Raw genomic sequence first — 17,164 nt, 5'->3', positions numbered from 1 at the left:
TCTGCCTGTCAATGGCCATTATCATTATAAGCAGATGCTGCCTTCAAAGAATTAGACAACGCAGAGGGAGGACATATTTCTTTTTCTCTCTCTCCTGTGTGTATGTGTATGTCCACACATATACGGCACTCAAGAGCTGCATCTGAAGAAAAATATGGAGCTATACCAAAGCACCCTGGCATAATAAACATATATGTGTCTGCTGACACCCATTACACACAGGCACTGTGGCATAGATTCATAACTTTATCACCGTGCAATTCCCCTTGATTATACTGACAGTCCTAAGAAGTTCCAAAGAGTTTGGCTGTCACTATACCCTGCACCTGAAAAAGCCTGCCAAGAAACAACTCAGCAGAAAACTTCAATTTTCCTCTACATATACCTTACTTAAAAAAATAAATAAATAAATAAAGAATGAAAGAAAAAGAAAACTTTAGCATATTATCCAGGTTTAAAAAAAATAGCATAGTAGTAGTGAAACCTACATCTTGCTGTGATCTGCTGGCAATCAGAGAGAGGTAGCAAAAATACAGTCTGTGCATGTATCGCCTTCTGTTTGCCTCCTTTTAAAGATGTGTAAGTAAGACAGTCCTCCTAGTAAGACAATAAAGAAAAAACATACCTGAATCTCCTTCTTTTCAAACAGGAAATTGTTGTATACTTGAAAGCTGCTGTGCACCAACAGTAACTAGAGTTTTGCTAATATTATCATTACCAAAGAGTTATCTGAGGAATGCAGTGACTACCAAGCAGTAAGGAGTACATCTGGGGTACGTTTAGATAAAAAGTCTGAAAAACACATACCTTGATGTTCTGTGTCCAGAAGAAAACCTTCTTACTGTTATTGTTCACTAACCAGCCCTTCATGAAAGGTGCATTTAGACAATTCACCTATTAGGTCACCACCAGGCTGTGATTTGCTATGACACATAGCACCCAAACGGTATTTACATCACTACAAATAATCAGAGGCACTGATAAAGACTGCCAGCATCATCTGCAAGAAAAATGAGTTTGGATTTTGATATTCTGACTCCAGTTTGGTACAATGGGAAAGGAGAAGACTTATTTGCACAAGAAGGAAAAAAACCATACCCCAATAGGATCTCAAAATTGCTTGCAAATGAGACAAAAAAACTGATTGCTATTGCTGGCAAGGAGAAAACTCTCTCACACTTCATTCATGTGGCTGCACTCTCTTCTGCAGGATCAGGGTTTCCCGTGAGAAGTAACCGGGTAGGGGAATGGCTAAATCCAGCCCATGAGGTTGCTCGTTTTATCAACTTGATCTTGTGAATTATTATGCCTCCCTCCTTTACTAATGAGCCCGTTGTCTCCAAATGCTGCAGATTTGATTTTTTCGATGCAATCTGATTCAATATTATTACTGTGTGTTCCGCTATGTCGCCATTAGCCAAGGCATTCAATTTCCAAAAGAGTCACTTCCTCAAGTGTACACAGAATTTGAATATTCGTCACTAATATAAGTGCAGAGGCAAAAATATTTATTTTTCATTTTTTATTTAAAGATTGGTTTGATGATTTTCTGTACGAAAAGACCTTTTTCTTTCCTCTCAGAGAAAGGAAGGGCAAAAATCAGTGGGGTCCTCAGTGTAGCCAGGTGCACATGCAAGTGGAATACCCTCCTGGACACTCATTTTTATGGATATCCCATCCAGCCAACTTTTCGCAAATGAAACCCTTGATATATTGAGTGCCACTCTTTCAACATTGGTGGAAAATGGCTTTCCTTTTGTTAAACAAGGATTTTTCCGCTCCATGAGCCTGCATGATCCAAAGTTCAGTGTACAGCTGTACAAAAGTCTTCTGCTCTCTGTACTGCCCTGGCCTCTTGGGCAGCAAGACGGCACCAGAAGCCAGGCTGCAAATCAGTCCCTGGTGGGACCTTTCAAATGTTGAGCCAATTCGTGCATAATTGAGCACTACAATTTTAACAAGTTTGCATTTTATTCCAATTCAGTGCAACAACCACCATTAAAACTCCTAAACGTTTATACAATAAAAGAGTAACATGATTGCCTCTCTCTGAGTCTTTTTTCCTGCCCAGAGTGAAAAGCGGTCTTGCTAAAAAGCGGACGGCTAAAAAGCCATCCAGAAGGTTCCAATTATTTCATCTTCTTCACAGAGAGGTAAAAAAAAAACCTACCAAAGTCTGATATTTTTCAGTCAGCTATTACTATCACTTTGTCTGTTTATAACAGCAACAAAAGCAAACAGAAATTCCTGTTTCCGAGAGTCACCATGACACCTATAAAACTGGACAGGCTGAAAGATTAAAATGAAAGCCTAAAAAACGATGCGGTATAAATGGTCCATCCAAAAAGACTTTAAAGGTGGTTTCAGAAAATGTCAACACATGCACATTTTAGAAAAATGATGAAAAGTCTAAGTATCTAAAAGCATTTGATTTATACTGCGTGGGTGTTCTTAAGCCAAAACTGGATATTACTCATAAAAACAAGAATAAAAGACACTTCCATACTTTTAAAGCAAGATAATGTTTTATCTATAGTCATCCAGCTTTCTAAAAGCAAGTAATACTGTAATGCATTGCGCTGAGAGACACCAAACCTGGAAAGCATATCAAATGGTTATAGCATATTAAAAAAAAATAAAGTAAAATATTCAGTGATAATGCTCTGCAGAGAGATGTCAAAAACAATTACTTCAGACAAAATACCTGGCCCATGCAGTTAATGACATTTGTCTGCGTGCTGGCTTTGTACAAAGAAGCACAAACAAAAAAATAACACCCCACAAAATTTCTCAGTTAAACAGACCCTGAATCAAAACTGCAGATCTGAACACTCTAAAAGAGTGTCCAGGAAAAAAAAATTTCTAGTCTAATCTGCACAGATGAAGTTGTTCTTCACCCTCCACTCAGTGCAAGTCACTAGAAAAACAAACAAACCAAAATGAAATTGTTATTGGTTGTACATCCACGCAAAACATCCCATGGTGATAGAACGTGACCATGTAGGCGATGCTGCAACTCCATGTCTTGGTCCTGTTACTGTTCTCCGTGGGAGACCTTCTCCTGCATCCATGGACATCAAATACCACCAAATCCAACAACGGATGTGTTCTGCAGAATGGTGGTGAACAGGACCTCGTTTTGAAAGAGTCAGACAAGGCAACTTTTCTCTAGGATCAGACATTTCCTTCCAAATCACTGGGAGACAGCAGAAAGGGTGCCATTAGTCACCCTTGGGCAAGCACAATGTTTGAAGGAATCTCAACCCAAGAGCTGAAGTCTCTCCTCTAGACAAATTGCAATAGGTAGTTGCAAATAATGCGGGGGTTTTCCACAAAAGCAATCATCATCAACCCTAAAATCACTAAGGCAATACAGCAAGTGCCGAACTGTGGCTTCAGCACAGAATAGCTGACCTTCATTGAAAGGCAAAAAGTTAAAGGAAACCAGGTGAGCCGTACTACGCAAGCCGTGGCCAGTGCTGGCTGTCTTCTAACAGGCAAGAGTTTCAGTTCACACAACAGTTTACCAGACTAATTGGAAACACTGAAAGCTAATTTAGCCAGAAAAACTCACAATCCAAAGCTGCTTAAAGTCTCTCCGTCTTCAGGCGAACTCAGTCTTCGTTAGAAGGTGAAGGAAGGCTAAACGGCCCCATGCCTCCCAGATGGGCACAGGGTTTTACCATTCCTCCAGCTTGGCCCAGTCCTGCAGATTTTCTTTGTCTTCCTCCTTGTTTTGGGCAGAATGCCTTCTCCTTTGCAGCACCTCAACATCTGGTCCAGTCCAAAGGTACATCCCTGCTTTATCAGTTCAGCACCTCTTTTCACATTTCACTTGAAAATGCATATGTTAGATAAAGAGAAATTTCTTCCAGATGTCAGGAACTGAACATGAACACATCCTTGTAGAGAGAGAGGTGATACTTTGTGATGGGAACACTGTGGGATAATCAGAAATAGAAAAAAGTCTTCTTTTAGAGGTCAGTGCTTAAGTCTCCATCAAGACATTTTAAGTAGTTAATATCTCCGCAGTATTCCCTACCCTAACTATGCCACCCAGAATTTGTCTAAATAAAGGAAGTCTTGGGAACATTCCAGAAATATGATCTATGTATTGAAGAACAACAAACTGCAAAGACAATAAAGACAAATCTCCCTTAAATCCAGCTTGGTCCGCGAGTTTGTTCTGCCCAGGCTTCCCTCCCAGCAGCTTCCCCTAAGGTACACCTCAGCTCGAGAGACATCACCTCAGTGTTCCCACCTGTGGATAGAGGAGCAAAGAAGCATCCTCTATCTCGTAGTTACAAGCTCCAAGTTACACATGCGGGGCATTTTCTAGACACAAGGCATGTTTACTCGGCTCCTCGCCACTACGACTTTCCTCGTACAATGGGAACAAAACAAATGCACCCCTTGTTCCAAAATCCAAGCGCGGTAACTGCACATGATTGAGTGATTGCTGCCATAGTAGTGGTTTATGACTTACTACATTTAGCCTGGTTCTTTGTAGCTGCGTGAATATATATTATTCTGCTTCATATGAGAGTTAAGTCTGGTTTTGATTAGGCTTGTAGAGAGCTGTCAGAAAGTCAGACTCGAGCAAATAAGCCCCTGTAGGTTCACTTGGAAAAGCCTATAAAATGTCTGCTGTTCATTTAAATTAGGCTCAGAAAGAAACACAAACCTGAAAGCTGCCAGTGTTTATATATTTGATTAAGAATTTTTTTTTCTTGGGGGGGCAGAGGAGGCTGGGAGAGGAGTTATTCTGGGAATGAGCCTAGTCAGAGAGCAGCCTTGGGCCCAGACCCTCATTCCTGCACACAAAGCAAAGGAAAAACAGGCTTATGCAGGCACCCAGAGCTATAGCATAGCCAGAATAAATCCCTGCCTTGAACCAAAGCCCAGCAGTGGAGGAGCAGCACAGCTACTCTGCACTCATTTCTGAAACCAATAGGTTGTGGCAGTGGCTAAAGCAAGTTCTGGGAACACTTTCCTATACGTGGCTTGCTTAATTACAGCTCTTCTACACATTTCTGAGCCTCGATTGAGGAAATCTGCCCGGGCTGCAACCCAGACGGCAAGGCAAGACGGCTCATGACACCTGAGCTCCTGAAGGGCTAGCTCAGGTCTTCCCATGGGGCTGTTGGTCCCTGTCCCACACACAGATGCCCCTACATGCGGTGGCATTTTGCCTTACTTGGACTGGATATGCCAACCAGTCCCTTTAGCTTGTACTGTGCTTTTATTTTCTAAGTACTTGCTGGTTTATATAGCCATGCTTTAGCTGTCAGGGGCGGGGGGAGGTCTGCATCCCCAGCCTGGATGATGACATTGATCTGTTATCTTCAGCTCTCACTCTGTGCTGTCTGAAACGCTACTTACAGTTGGTTTTACTTAGGAGGCATCGCCTGAACCCCCTGCCTCTGCTCTTCCTGAGCTGAGCAGGCTGGCTGCTCCCTGCCCCTCTGCCTTTCACGCACGCACAGCTGCAGCCTCAGCGCTCCCACACCCCTGGCTCGCGCTTTCTCCATATGAAGATAATAGGCTCAAAACTTCCCTTCTTTGCCTGCCGCTGCCTCATCTGGGTCCCACAGGCTCCAGCACGTCCCCTCCCCACGTGCTGATCCAGGGCTGTCCTCCAGATTCCTTCTTCCAGGCGCCTCCCCCCGCAGCCCCGTCTCTCCGGTTTTGGGGACACATCTCCTACTGCCGAGCTGCCGCAAATCCAACAGTGCCTCCCAAAGCCTCCGTCTGTGTGTTTTTTCCTGGGGGATTCACCTGCCCCCTGCACTCGTGTGCACACATGGGTCGTCTTTGCTGTTCCTGCTCCATGCTTTCTCAACATGCTTTTGGCCTCATGGGCTGGGACAGAGGACAGGCACGGCCTCTGAGGCCCCTGGGCCAAGTCCCAGGGTGCAGAACCTCCCCCAGGACATCCCCCAGCACACCCCATCCCCCTGCGCTGCCAGCACACCAGCCTCCTGGGCTTGAGCTGCCCCTTCAGGGGACAGCAAGGACAGATTTCCTCGGGATTTTGGCATCACGACTGCAAATTATTTAACAGGCTGAGGAATAACTAGTTCTAAACAGAACTTGGAGGTCCTGCACACCTGTGTCTCTGACCACTCCACATCAGCATTTAAGCCCCCAGAGGGGAAATTGGTACCTTGGACTCTAGAGGGAGAAAATTTCTCTTTTCTTTATTTCTGTCTGGCCATCCACCCAAATGCTTACAGAGATGATGTACCTGCTGCATCTAAGCAACCAGAACAAAGTGCCTTGATGCCCACTGTAGGGTCCTGGGGAGTCTCTCAGTATTGAAACTTTCTAATAATTATTCTTATCGTTGCTAGCAGGAAGGTGGGAAAGCACTGGCCTGCTCAGCAGGGCAAGCGAGAGGTGCTGCCCTCATTTTTAATCAGAACCGCTCCTTCCTACCATACCAGGGTCAGGCTGCATTTGGCTGAAGACACATACACTACTTGTAGGAAGAAGTTAATAGGCACAAAGAATTATCTGTATCTTATCTAGTGCTGGCATTTTATTAATTGTTCCCAAAGACTGAGGCTTTTCAGACTTTCATTTTAATTAGAAGGAACAGTTGCCAAAAGCGATTTCTCTCAGGCAACTTTCACCATTTGTTGAAGTCTTCATTTATCTCATATTATTATGAGGCCGGGTTAAAAAAACCCAAAACTTAATATAAGAACAGCCTGTCTATTCAGGTTCTGAGAAGTCTCCTAGGCAGCAGCTGGGGGGGAAGAGCTTGCTTTGCGAAAAACCTCCCGTGTCCAGTTCTGGGCTCCCCGGTTCAAGAAGGACAGGGAACTTCTGGAGAGGGTGCAGCAAAGGGCTACAAAGATGATTAGGGGACTGGAACACCTCTCTTGTGAAGAAAGGCTGAGGGATTTGGGTCTCTTCAGTCTCGAAAAAAGACGGCTGAGGGAGGATCTTATCAAAGCTTATAAATACTTCAAGGGCGGGTGTCAGGAGGATGGGGCCAGGCTCTTTTCAGTGGTGCCCAGCGACAGGACAAGAGGTTACGGGCACAAACTTGACCATAGGAAGTTCCACCTAAACATGAGGAGGAACTTCTTTACCCTGAGGGTGGCAGAGCCCTGGCACAGGCTGCCCAGAGAGGTGGTGGAGTCTCCGGTCTCTGGAGACATTCCAAACCCGCCTGGACGCGTTCCTGTGCCACCTGCTCTGGGTGACCCTGCTCTGGCAGGGGGGTTGGACTAGATGATCTCCAGAGGTCCCTTCCAACCCCTACCACTCTGTGATTCTGTCATTCTGTGTGCACCCCGAGGAGGTTGCCTTTAAGCCTGTTCAAAAAGACGGGAAAAGTGCACCATTACCTGCAGGAACACCTAAAAGCCCACTTACATTTCAGGGGTGACTTGGGGAGGCTCTCTTGTAGAGGCAATCTGCCTTTTGATCATATTCCCTCTAACCCTCCCTCCCTGCCTTTATTGCTCGTAGGAATTTGCGCGTGTAAGCACTCACACAGCTACACGGGTTGTTTTCGTTATACTAGATGACGGAGCTGCTCGAACTGCACAATACCCGGGCACAGATAGTGATTGATGCCATGCAACGGGAAGGTGGATGGGTCCACAGCCGTCTCATGGGACCAGGGGATCACATTTCACCGAGCGGTGATAATGGTAAGGCTGCATCTGCTGTGCAGACACATTGCCTGCAAAATCCAGCCCTGCTGCACAAGCAGAGGTCCCTGCCCTGGAGATTTTAGTCTGCAAGAGGCAAGGAGCTGTAAGGTGGACAAATCATGAGGACAGTAACCACATCTTGTGGGTGCACAGAGACTTAGATACATTAACAGGATACCTCAGTGGCAGAGACAGCCCTGTGCATGTTGCCCACTTGGCTATTGCTGGTTGCCTGGTTCAGACATGAAGTGATGTCACCAAATCATCCCTAGCCTGGGGAAAGTCACATCCAACCAAAGGAACAGACTTCAAAGTTCTGGATGGCCCAGGACTTAGAGACAAACAGCACAAATCCAGAAACATCACAGAAAATACTTTCACAGGGGTATTTTGTCCATGACAAGTGACGTACACATATTGTGGAGATGGTTATGATGGCCCTCGGCAAATTTAAGAGATGGACAAATATGACTGAGAAAAAAAGCAATTCTCAAGAAATGAGAGCCATGTCATTAATCAATCAAAAGATAAGGAGTTAGACGACTTATAAAATATTTCCATTTTATTTTAAGCTCTTGCTGCAAACCATCAGGTACAGGAATTACATTCTTTCCCTGAGGAATTTCTAGTATTTCATTCTGTTAATACTGAAAGAGACCTTCTGTCCATTGATTGGTACCCTATACTTCAATGAGTTTATAGTGACATTCTTAGCATTTATTTCTTCTTCTCTTGGCAAAGTGGATATAAATAGAGCTAAATAAGATATTTTCCTCTGTACTGTCAAGCTCCAGGCAGTTTCTTTTATTGCTACTAAAACTCTGTAAGGTTGGTTGTTAAACTCTGCTATGGCGACTAAACGCAAGGCGTCACCCTGTGGTACTTTTTAGCAATAGAAGAACACACCATGATGCATTACGGCATCCACAGACACCACTGTCAGGGTACGCGTGCAAATGGAGTTCCCAAATTCAGAATTTCTAAAATAACCGTGCCACCCATACAAAAGGCATTTAGAGATGGAAAAATCAAGAGCCCACAAAAAAAGCATGGGGATGAATTGGCGTTCCAGGGGAAAATGATTCACCAGTTTGAAACAACTGAGGATAATAAAGCTTATTAATTGATCACAGATATTGAGCCACTTACCACAGAGATGCTACAATGGTGTAATGAAATTGATAAATGTATGATACAAAGCTCATGTCAGGACTTATCCTGAATACTGTGCACTATTTCTAGTCATCTGTGCTCAAGAAAGATGGATTGAAACAGAAATACACCCAGGGCCACCCAAACAGGATAATCAAGGGAATGAAGAGCCTCTCTCTTCAGAGAAGATGGAAAGATTTGGCTTTTTTAGCCTAGAGAAACAAAAACTAACAGAAGAGATGATTGCTCTCATCAGTAGCGCAAATACCAAAGGAGGGAACAAGGACTTCTGAAGATAAAGAATGATACTGGCAGAAGAACAAAGAGATATAGCCTGCAAGTGAATAAATTCGGGCTGGGAATCAGAAGAAAGTTTCCAAGAAGTGAAATTCTGGAACGACACTGCAATAACAGATAGAGCGTGGTACAAAACAAACTTGTTTTTAAAACAGCAATTAGTAAGATTAAGAACAGGATTATCCAAAGCAGTTTCTGTGACAGCAGGGCTCCTTCCAGCTCTACCTTGGTGGTTCAATGCAATAGACCCTGTCTTTGATTAGAAAATCAACAGAAAGCGCAGCTAAAGGCAGGGTGTATGTTTCTGATTCAGAGACTTTGCTGAATTTATTAGGAAAAAACCCTCTTTCAGTCATAGAGAAAGGGAATAGGGGAGCAACTTACCAGCCAGCCATCACAAATGAACAGTCGCTCGAAGTACAGCAATTTTGCAAGATGGCATTTTCTCGAACTAGATAAGAACTAGACATAATAAAAAATGGACAAATGTTAAAAGTAGTTAATTTTCAACTTGATTTTCAGTTTGGGGTTTGTTGATTCTTTTTTTAAAGTGAAAGTTCTTTCAGAAGATCAGTCAGAATATGAGCAGGTAAATACCATTCACCTTAGAGAGCCACGTTAATTTCAAAAAATTGACCCCAAAAAAACCTAAATCCAAACCAGTTTCTCCAATAATGGGTTGATAGTGATGTTCATCTCATCATCCATATGCTGGGAATTTTCACATCCTTATCAGGCAGCGACCTTTAACAGATCAATCGGCAAGCTGATTCTCCATGTGAGATCTGTTGGTAACTGCTTGGATCTGTAAAAGTTATGCGTTTGTTTGCAAACTTCACTTTGTCAATCTGCTTTTAAAACTGCAGTTGAGGCTAAAACCTGCTTTTTCTGTGCATAAGGCAAGAGTGCCATCTCGTGGGAAATACTCTGCTTCGTGCCTTATGGTAGGCAAAAAGAGCTTGGAAACTTTCTTCACACAAATGTCTCCTGAAGAAAAATAGATATAGATTTTTACTTCTCTTTAAGTTGGCTCCCTCTGGTTAGCACGCAGATTTTCATCTAAAATGCCCACTAGCCTTTTCTGGGTAAGGTTTTTGAAGGATTTTCTTCTGCTCCAAGATGCTCTCCTACAAACCGTGAACGCAGCGCCCTGTTTGGGTACAGCCCAGGAGGACCAGGAGGGCCCTGGGGGCAGGAGGGAGAGCACCCAGCTCTCTGCCCGCAGGCAGAGTGATGCTACCCGGCGTCCAGCTACCCGGCAATAACAAGACCAGCCTTGCTGGACAAGCGCACGCTATGAGTCCTCAGGTCTGCAGTACGTACACACACAATTGCCAGTCACATCTCAACCCAGCTTCTCCTATTGACATTTTTGGTCCATTTTATCTGATTTTGTGCCTCTTTACCTTTTTTGGCAGAGCCAAAACACAAACAGCACTTGACACACCAGAAAGCACAGGAAACCTCTTTCCATTTAAAATGTCATCCGTCTTACAGAGGGGAAAAAACAAGGATTCACCTGTTTCTTCCATGAGCAGTGGCAGGAACAAGGCCCTTTCTTCCAGTGAGCTCCACCTGCATGGCTCCTTACTGAAGAAGGGAACTGATTAACCCCAATTGTCTTCCTTTTATGCAAAGCAGGTGTTAAACAGAAACCGGCTGCCTCCTTCAGATTCCAGCCTTTCCTGCAAGGCTTCTCCTCCTACTGCCATGCTGGTCCCCATCTGGGCTCTGGTCAACCTACTTCTTGGTAGGCAAATAAAGGTACATGCCAGCACAGCTTTTTTTTCTAGATCCCTGATAAAGTTTGTGAGTTCTGGAGCCATCAGATAGATATTAACCATAAACAAGAATTAAATAGGATCCTGTATTCACAGCAAGTTTCCTTTTGCAGCCTGCAGTCAGTGTTTCAAGACATGCTGAAGAATGAATCTTGGGCTGGTATTTCCATGATGCTGTTGATTCAGCATTACCAATGAAGCCAAACATCAGGAAAAATGATAAACTATTATCCTCATTTATCATTTTTATACTCTTGACAGTATTATAAAATTGTTATTTATATTTTTAAATACCAGTATAATAAAATGAGAAGAAACTGTCGCACATACCAATTTTGTCTTCCTGTATGAGACTCCAGACTGTTTCCCCGGACTGTGTGTAGTGTAAGACAAACTCACATTCCCAAGATTAAAATTCCTGTGATGGACAACCTATCACAACTCTTGATAAATTGTGCCGGTATAGTTACAGCAGTATCAACAAAAAAGACCACAAGCTTAGAGAGAACAGATGTCACCTTGAGGTTCAGCATCAGATGTCCATTTGCAATAACAGCAATTGCAATCTTGTTTAATTTCGTTTAAGCTGAATTCAGAGCAGATCACGTGCTGTTGGTGTAATATACAAAGAGCTTAGGCTCCATATTTTATCAATTCTCTAAAAAAAATAACCAATTTACTATATAGTTTTGAGGTACTATTTTAAAACACACTGTTTATTCAGACTAATTGAAATGGACGTGTTATTTAGATTCCAGTTAGTCATTCCTGAAATTCCAGTCTGGGTGAGAAAAACATATGGTACTAACTGGTATTAATCAACTGAAAATGGTTAAATTCAAAATTTCACATGCATTTCATTGATTTTATAGCTGAAGATGATGAAGACAGTACTTCATTTAAACCACAAGCTCTTCAGGTTGAGCAATACACCATACACTGACTGGAAATGAAAATACTAATTGTATTTCTATGGTAAAGGGCTGTCACAGCTCTATCTGCGTCTGGTTTTAGTTGCATAGATTCCTGCCCAAATTACAGCAGCACGTAGAAATAATCACGCTTCCTTTTCTGAGCGAAGGTGTGAGGTTCAGGACAAAGTCAAAGGCAGCGACAGCATGCCTTCAGGAAGACTTTGCACAGAACCAGCTAATACTTCACATGCCCTCAAGTAAGCAACTCACCTCAGCCTGAATAGTAATCATTCGCTTACTTGCGGCACGTAAAGTGCTTTCAAAGAATAAAACATTCAATTTCTGATCGACTTATAAAACCGTAAAGAATGGATAAAGGTTTGGGAAAAGAAAGTCTGTCTATGCAACATGCCCTAAAAGCGGTATTACAATATGAACAAGTTACCCTGAAAGCAGTCACAAAGCTTAGCCCTAAGAAACAGAGAAAAAAAAAATGGATAAAACAGTCCTTCAGATTTTCTGAATTTTACTTTTGTGTCACAAGAGATTCTGATAAATCTTTGTTGTAAGCTATTTAACATAACTGCATATTCTAATATTTCAAAAACAATGAGTATAGAAATTTTATACAATAAACTTTGTGTGATTTTTCTAAACTGCAACAGTTGGGCTTATTTTTTAATTAACAAAGTACTTAAGAATCACACTTTTTCAGAAAATAGACAAAAACTGAAAAAGACTTGTTACTTTTTTAAAACTGTTCATTTTTTATTAACTAAAATCAGTCAGCCATAAAAAGCGCAAAGTATATAAAAATTCATAGGGCAAAATGGTTTCTGTGAATAGAGGATGATGCTTCCAAATAATGAATGTTTGTCTTGTCCATGCTCATTTGGGGGCACATGTATCAAGAACACAGAAACAGGTTTTCACTGAAGGTCCTGAATGCAGTTCACATAGAGAAGCACCATATCTGCTTGGGATAGATTATAGTCCTCTAATCTAAAGTGCTAAATGCCAGCTACTGTAGCCAGTTGCCGAGGTGAGCTAGTCCCATCCACAGCGGAGCGGCAGAGCTTGATGCACAGGGGCATTTCCCGAGGCAGGGAAAAGCCGGGCAGTGGAGAGACCCACCAGGAGCCAGCAGCTCTGGTGGAAGACAGTGACAAGGTGTGGGCATTGACAGAGCCACAGCAGCTACCCCAAGTCTGTAAAAAACAGCCTGGGGACTACAAGTGACCAGGACTGCTGCAAACAGAGTGTGGCACAGTTTGCATGGCAGGGTGTCATCACTCTACCAGCTCAAAAGGTGAGTTCCATTGGTGGTCATCGCACTCTCAAAAGAGTAGAGCTACCGTATCCACCTGGCAGAAAGCCGTGTCCTCTGCACTCACCGGGATGGATGTGGCAACCCAGACAGAGCTCCCATGAAATCATGCAGGTCTTGGGCTGCAGGGCTTGACAGAGACTCTCGCTAGTAGTGGACGGCAGTAGTGAGAACAGCAGTGTGAGGTGTGACCAGGTGGACAATCTGCTAAACTTGGTAACAGAGCTACGAGAGGTAGTAGAAAGGTTAGGGAGCATCAGGGAGTCCAAGAAAGAGACAGACCGATGGAATCATGCTCTGCCCTCCCTGAGACAGAAACAGGAACAGTCACAGAAAAAAAAAACAAGTTAAGGGGATCCTGTATCCTCTCCACGCCATGCTGAAGAGAGTACCTTCAAGAAAAGGAGTGAATGGAGGCAAGTCCATGCCCGGGGTGGCAGGAGAACTCCCTCCTTGCCCACCCTACCTTCCCAGGTGCCGCAACACATAGTCCAAGGGCCACCAAAAGAGAATTCAGGGCCTCGGGATGGTTGGTAAGGGAATCTGGACCACAGGGTATTTTCTCTTCTCTCCTTCCAGTTGTGGGCAGCAGCATGGGAAGAAATAGACAGACACAGTCTATTAATACATGGCTCCGTGGCTGTTGTCACCCACACAATTTTGGGGTTTTTGAGCACAGGGCGGCCTGCACAGCACGAGGCTTGCTGGCGTCAGATGGGATTCATCTTTCTGAAAGGGGGAAGAGGGTCTTTGCTCACGAGTGAACAGAGCCTCAAACAAGGCTTGAAGGGGGAGAGGGACAATATCAGGCTTGTCCGTGACAAGCGGCGGGACAACACACCAAGGTTAGAGGAATGGGGTGCTAGTGAGGGCCCTCAGCCTGTTGCTCTCACATGTGCTGGGTATGCCGGAGCACACTTGAAGTCTTACAGACACGAGGGAAGGGCTCCATAGGAAATAGGAGCCAACAGGGGAGGAGTCAAGAGGGGAGGACCCAAGAGGGGAGACACTGGTGAAATACCTCAAAGGAACAAAGATGTGTTCCTCTAAGAAAGTGACACAGCTGACAGCCCAGAAAAAGTGCGGCTACAACAATGCATGCAGCATGGGCAACAAACAGGAGGAGCTGGAAGCTGCCGTGCTGCTAGAAAGATGCAACATACTAGCCATTACTGAAACCTGCCGGGACGAATCCCATGGCTGGAGTGTGACTATCCATGGCCAGCAACAGGAGAGGAAGGAGGGGCAGAGGCGCTGCTCTCTGGGTCAAGAAATGGGTGGACTGTGAAGAGCTGTCGCTGAAGAATAGCCAAGAGCAAGCTGAAAGCTTATGGGTAAGAATTAGAGAGCCAGGAAACAAAGGGAGCCTTGTGGCTGGTGTCTACTACGGGCAGCCTGATCAAGGGGAGCCTATTGATGAAGCCTTCTTACTCCAGCTACAGTAGAAGGCATGACACTCACAGGTTCTCGTCCTGCTGGGGCACTACAACCAGCCCCACAGCTGCTGGAAAAGTAACACTGCAACCTGTAGGCAATCCAGGAGACTCCCAGAGGCGAGTGCCTTGAAGAGAACTTCGTAAGCCAGTTCATAGACAGCCCCACCAGAGGAGGGGCCATACTGGACCTGATGGGCATCAACACAAACGAGCTAAAGGGTAACATCAAGATTGGAGGCAGCCTGGGCTGCAGTGCTCAGGAAATGGTGGACTTCAGAGTCCAGACGGGTGTGGGCCACAGGGAAGAAAAGAGTCAGGACCCTGAATTTTAGGAAAGCAAACTTCCAGATCTTCAAAGAGCTAGTCAACAGCACCTTCGGCAACACTGATGAACATCTAGTTCAGACGAAACTGATAGAAAGGGCACCTGCAGATTTGCATGTGTGACTTGTAAGTAGAGGCAATAGGGACTACACATTCATACCGTTGCCCACGTATGCGTTCAGAAGTTTTAAGCAAAGCCTTAACGGTCAGTAACGCTGAGTTTCTTTTACAAAGAAAAATCCCTTCTGGCCGCTCCTCCAGCCTTCCTGGCTCAGCAGGAATGCAACGTGCTGCCTCCTGTTCTGCAGGTCATGAGCAGCCCATTTCAGAACGGCCTCCAACATGGCCTCTTCTTTCACAGGGAGCTCATCCTTCTCCAGCAGGCGTTCCAGCTCATGGAAGGAGAGCTCCAGAAACTCTGTGGACACCCTGCTCACCTCCTCAAAGTGATGCAGGATGAACTCACGGGCTGCCTCTCGCAGGTCAGGACAGTGGTAGTAGCCTGTGAATCTCCAGATGCCCACGCAATTTTCCAAGCAGAGCTGGGACTTTAAGAACTCGCAGCACAGTCTGACGATGCCCAGGATGTTGAACTGGTCTGCCGCGATCAGCAAACTTTCAACGTTTTCCGCCGTGACCGACACTGTGCCGGTGTAGGCGTACTCCATAATGAGCCCCATCGTTTCCAGGGAAGTGCCAGGGACGTTACAGGCGTTCATCTCGGCATTGCCGCAGTTGCTGGAAAACAAAGCCCAGACAAAAAACAAAGCAGTGCTGGGGAAGAAAGCGGCCTCGCTGCGTTAAACCCTGACCCCGTTATCCCCTGTGCCTCCTGCCCCGGGCACCAATTTGGGCACTAGCAGTAGCCGTGCTGGGAGGCTGTGGAGTTTTATTAAGGAAGGGTTTACTAGCCCGTTTTTTGGATAAGGAGCCAGAGGGCGAGCGGGCGCCTTGCTTCACCAAGAACACCAGAGAATAACGGTGCGTGGGGAAGGAAAACCTCCCGCCTGACAGCAGAGCAGCCAGGCTGGCCACGCTCCCAGCCCTGCACCGCATCTGAGGCTTCGTCAGACACCGCTTCCAGCGCTGCTCTTCGATCTGAGCTCGCGGAGGAATTTTGGTGTCCACGGAGGTCCCGGGACTAGGGGGAACTGCTGGAGGAGAGTTGGAGTGCCGACGTAAGCGCTGGAGATACACGAAGGCCGTGTGGCACAGAGCAGGAAATACTGCTGGGCCCCGTCCCCTCCTCTGTCAAGCACTCACCTGAAGTATGGACTGCAGCCGGAGAGGATCATCTTGTGAGCGTTGAACGTGACGCCATCCACGCTGATGATCACATCGCCCAGGTTCCCTTCTGGGCAAAGCCCATTGAAGGCCGGGCAAGCCACAGCATTCATCTTCCTCTCCCTGGGTGAGGACGAGGATGCGGTGCGAGCCAAGCTATCGCCCACGTCGAAGCCTGAGGCAGTGGGAGATGCTTCTCTCTCGGGTGCTGACAGCACTGTGTCCTTGCCCTCCCTCCAACCTCCTATTAGAACCCCTGCCTCTCTGCTGGCTCTGGAACGTGCCCCATAATGACATCACAGACGAGGGGAGGGGACGTCAGCCCCTGCGCAGCCCCTCTGTGGGGCCGAGGTCTGGGTCCCCGTGCTCCATGTTGCCGTGGGGTCCCTGGGCTCTCTGGACTTCAACACAGCAGAGCAAATCAAAGATGTACAAACCACTAGGCACCGTCTCTAAAAGACTCCAAGCTCCTAAAAGAAAGCAAAGAAGGGGAAAGGGACTTTTGGCACACAGGAAAACTGACAGAGAAAGCACTGCGTTTATTTTACAAAGGGGAGGGGACGTGACCCCCTGCACAGCTCCTCTGTGGAGCTGACGTCTGAGTCCCCATGGTCCATGTTGCCGTGGGGTCCCTGGGCTCTGTGGTCTTCAACACGGCAGAGGAAATAAAAGATGTACACAGCACTCTCTATGAAGGACTCCAAGCTTTTAACAGAAAGCAAAGAAGGGGAAAGGGACTTTTGGCACACAGGAAAATAGACAGAGAAAGCAAGTGTTCAAAGGACAAGTAGAGTCAGGACTCTCGGTTTTAGGAAAGCAAACTTCCAACTGTTCAAGGAGTTAGTCAATAGGATCCCCTCGGAAACTGCCCTCACGGACAAGGGAGCAGAACAGAGCTGGGAGATCTTTAAGTCCACTTTCCGTAGAGTGCAAGAGCTCTCAGTCCCCTGGTATAAAAAAAATCAGGAAAGGAGGGCAA

At 45.5% G+C, this 17,164-nt stretch overlaps 1 protein-coding gene across 1 annotated transcript; it reads right to left on the bottom strand.

Annotated features, from left to right (window-relative positions):
* Nucleotides 1-15,005: 15,005 nt before the first annotated feature.
* LOC134516380 (kelch-like protein 10) lies at nucleotides 15,006-17,100 on the bottom strand. The gene is made up of 2 exons (XM_063336508.1): nucleotides 16,165-17,100; nucleotides 15,006-15,639 (listed from the first exon to the last, which is right to left on the bottom strand). Exons 1-2 carry the CDS (start codon nucleotides 16,296-16,298, stop codon nucleotides 15,108-15,110), a joined length of 666 nt encoding a protein of 221 aa, XP_063192578.1. The 5' UTR covers nucleotides 16,299-17,100; the 3' UTR covers nucleotides 15,006-15,107.
* Between the last annotated feature and the right edge of the window lie 64 nt (nucleotides 17,101-17,164).

Source organism: Chroicocephalus ridibundus, chromosome 5 (genome assembly GCF_963924245.1).
Source record: "Chroicocephalus ridibundus chromosome 5, bChrRid1.1, whole genome shotgun sequence".
Lineage (NCBI taxonomy): Eukaryota > Metazoa > Chordata > Aves > Charadriiformes > Laridae > Chroicocephalus > Chroicocephalus ridibundus.
The sequence above is the reverse complement of the archived record's forward strand: the minus strand, read 5'-3'. Positions and strand labels throughout refer to the sequence as shown.

Bases quoted from the DNA above. Each gene is read 5' to 3' on its own strand.
- LOC134516380 (XM_063336508.1), bottom strand. From the start codon at position 16,298: ATGAATGCTGTGGCTTGCCCGGCCTTCAATGGGCTTTGCCCAGAAGGG. The intron at 15,640-16,164 runs GTGAGTGCTTGA...TTTGTTTTCCAG, and splicing joins GGCTGCAGTCCATACTTCAG to CAACTGCGGCAATGCCGAGA.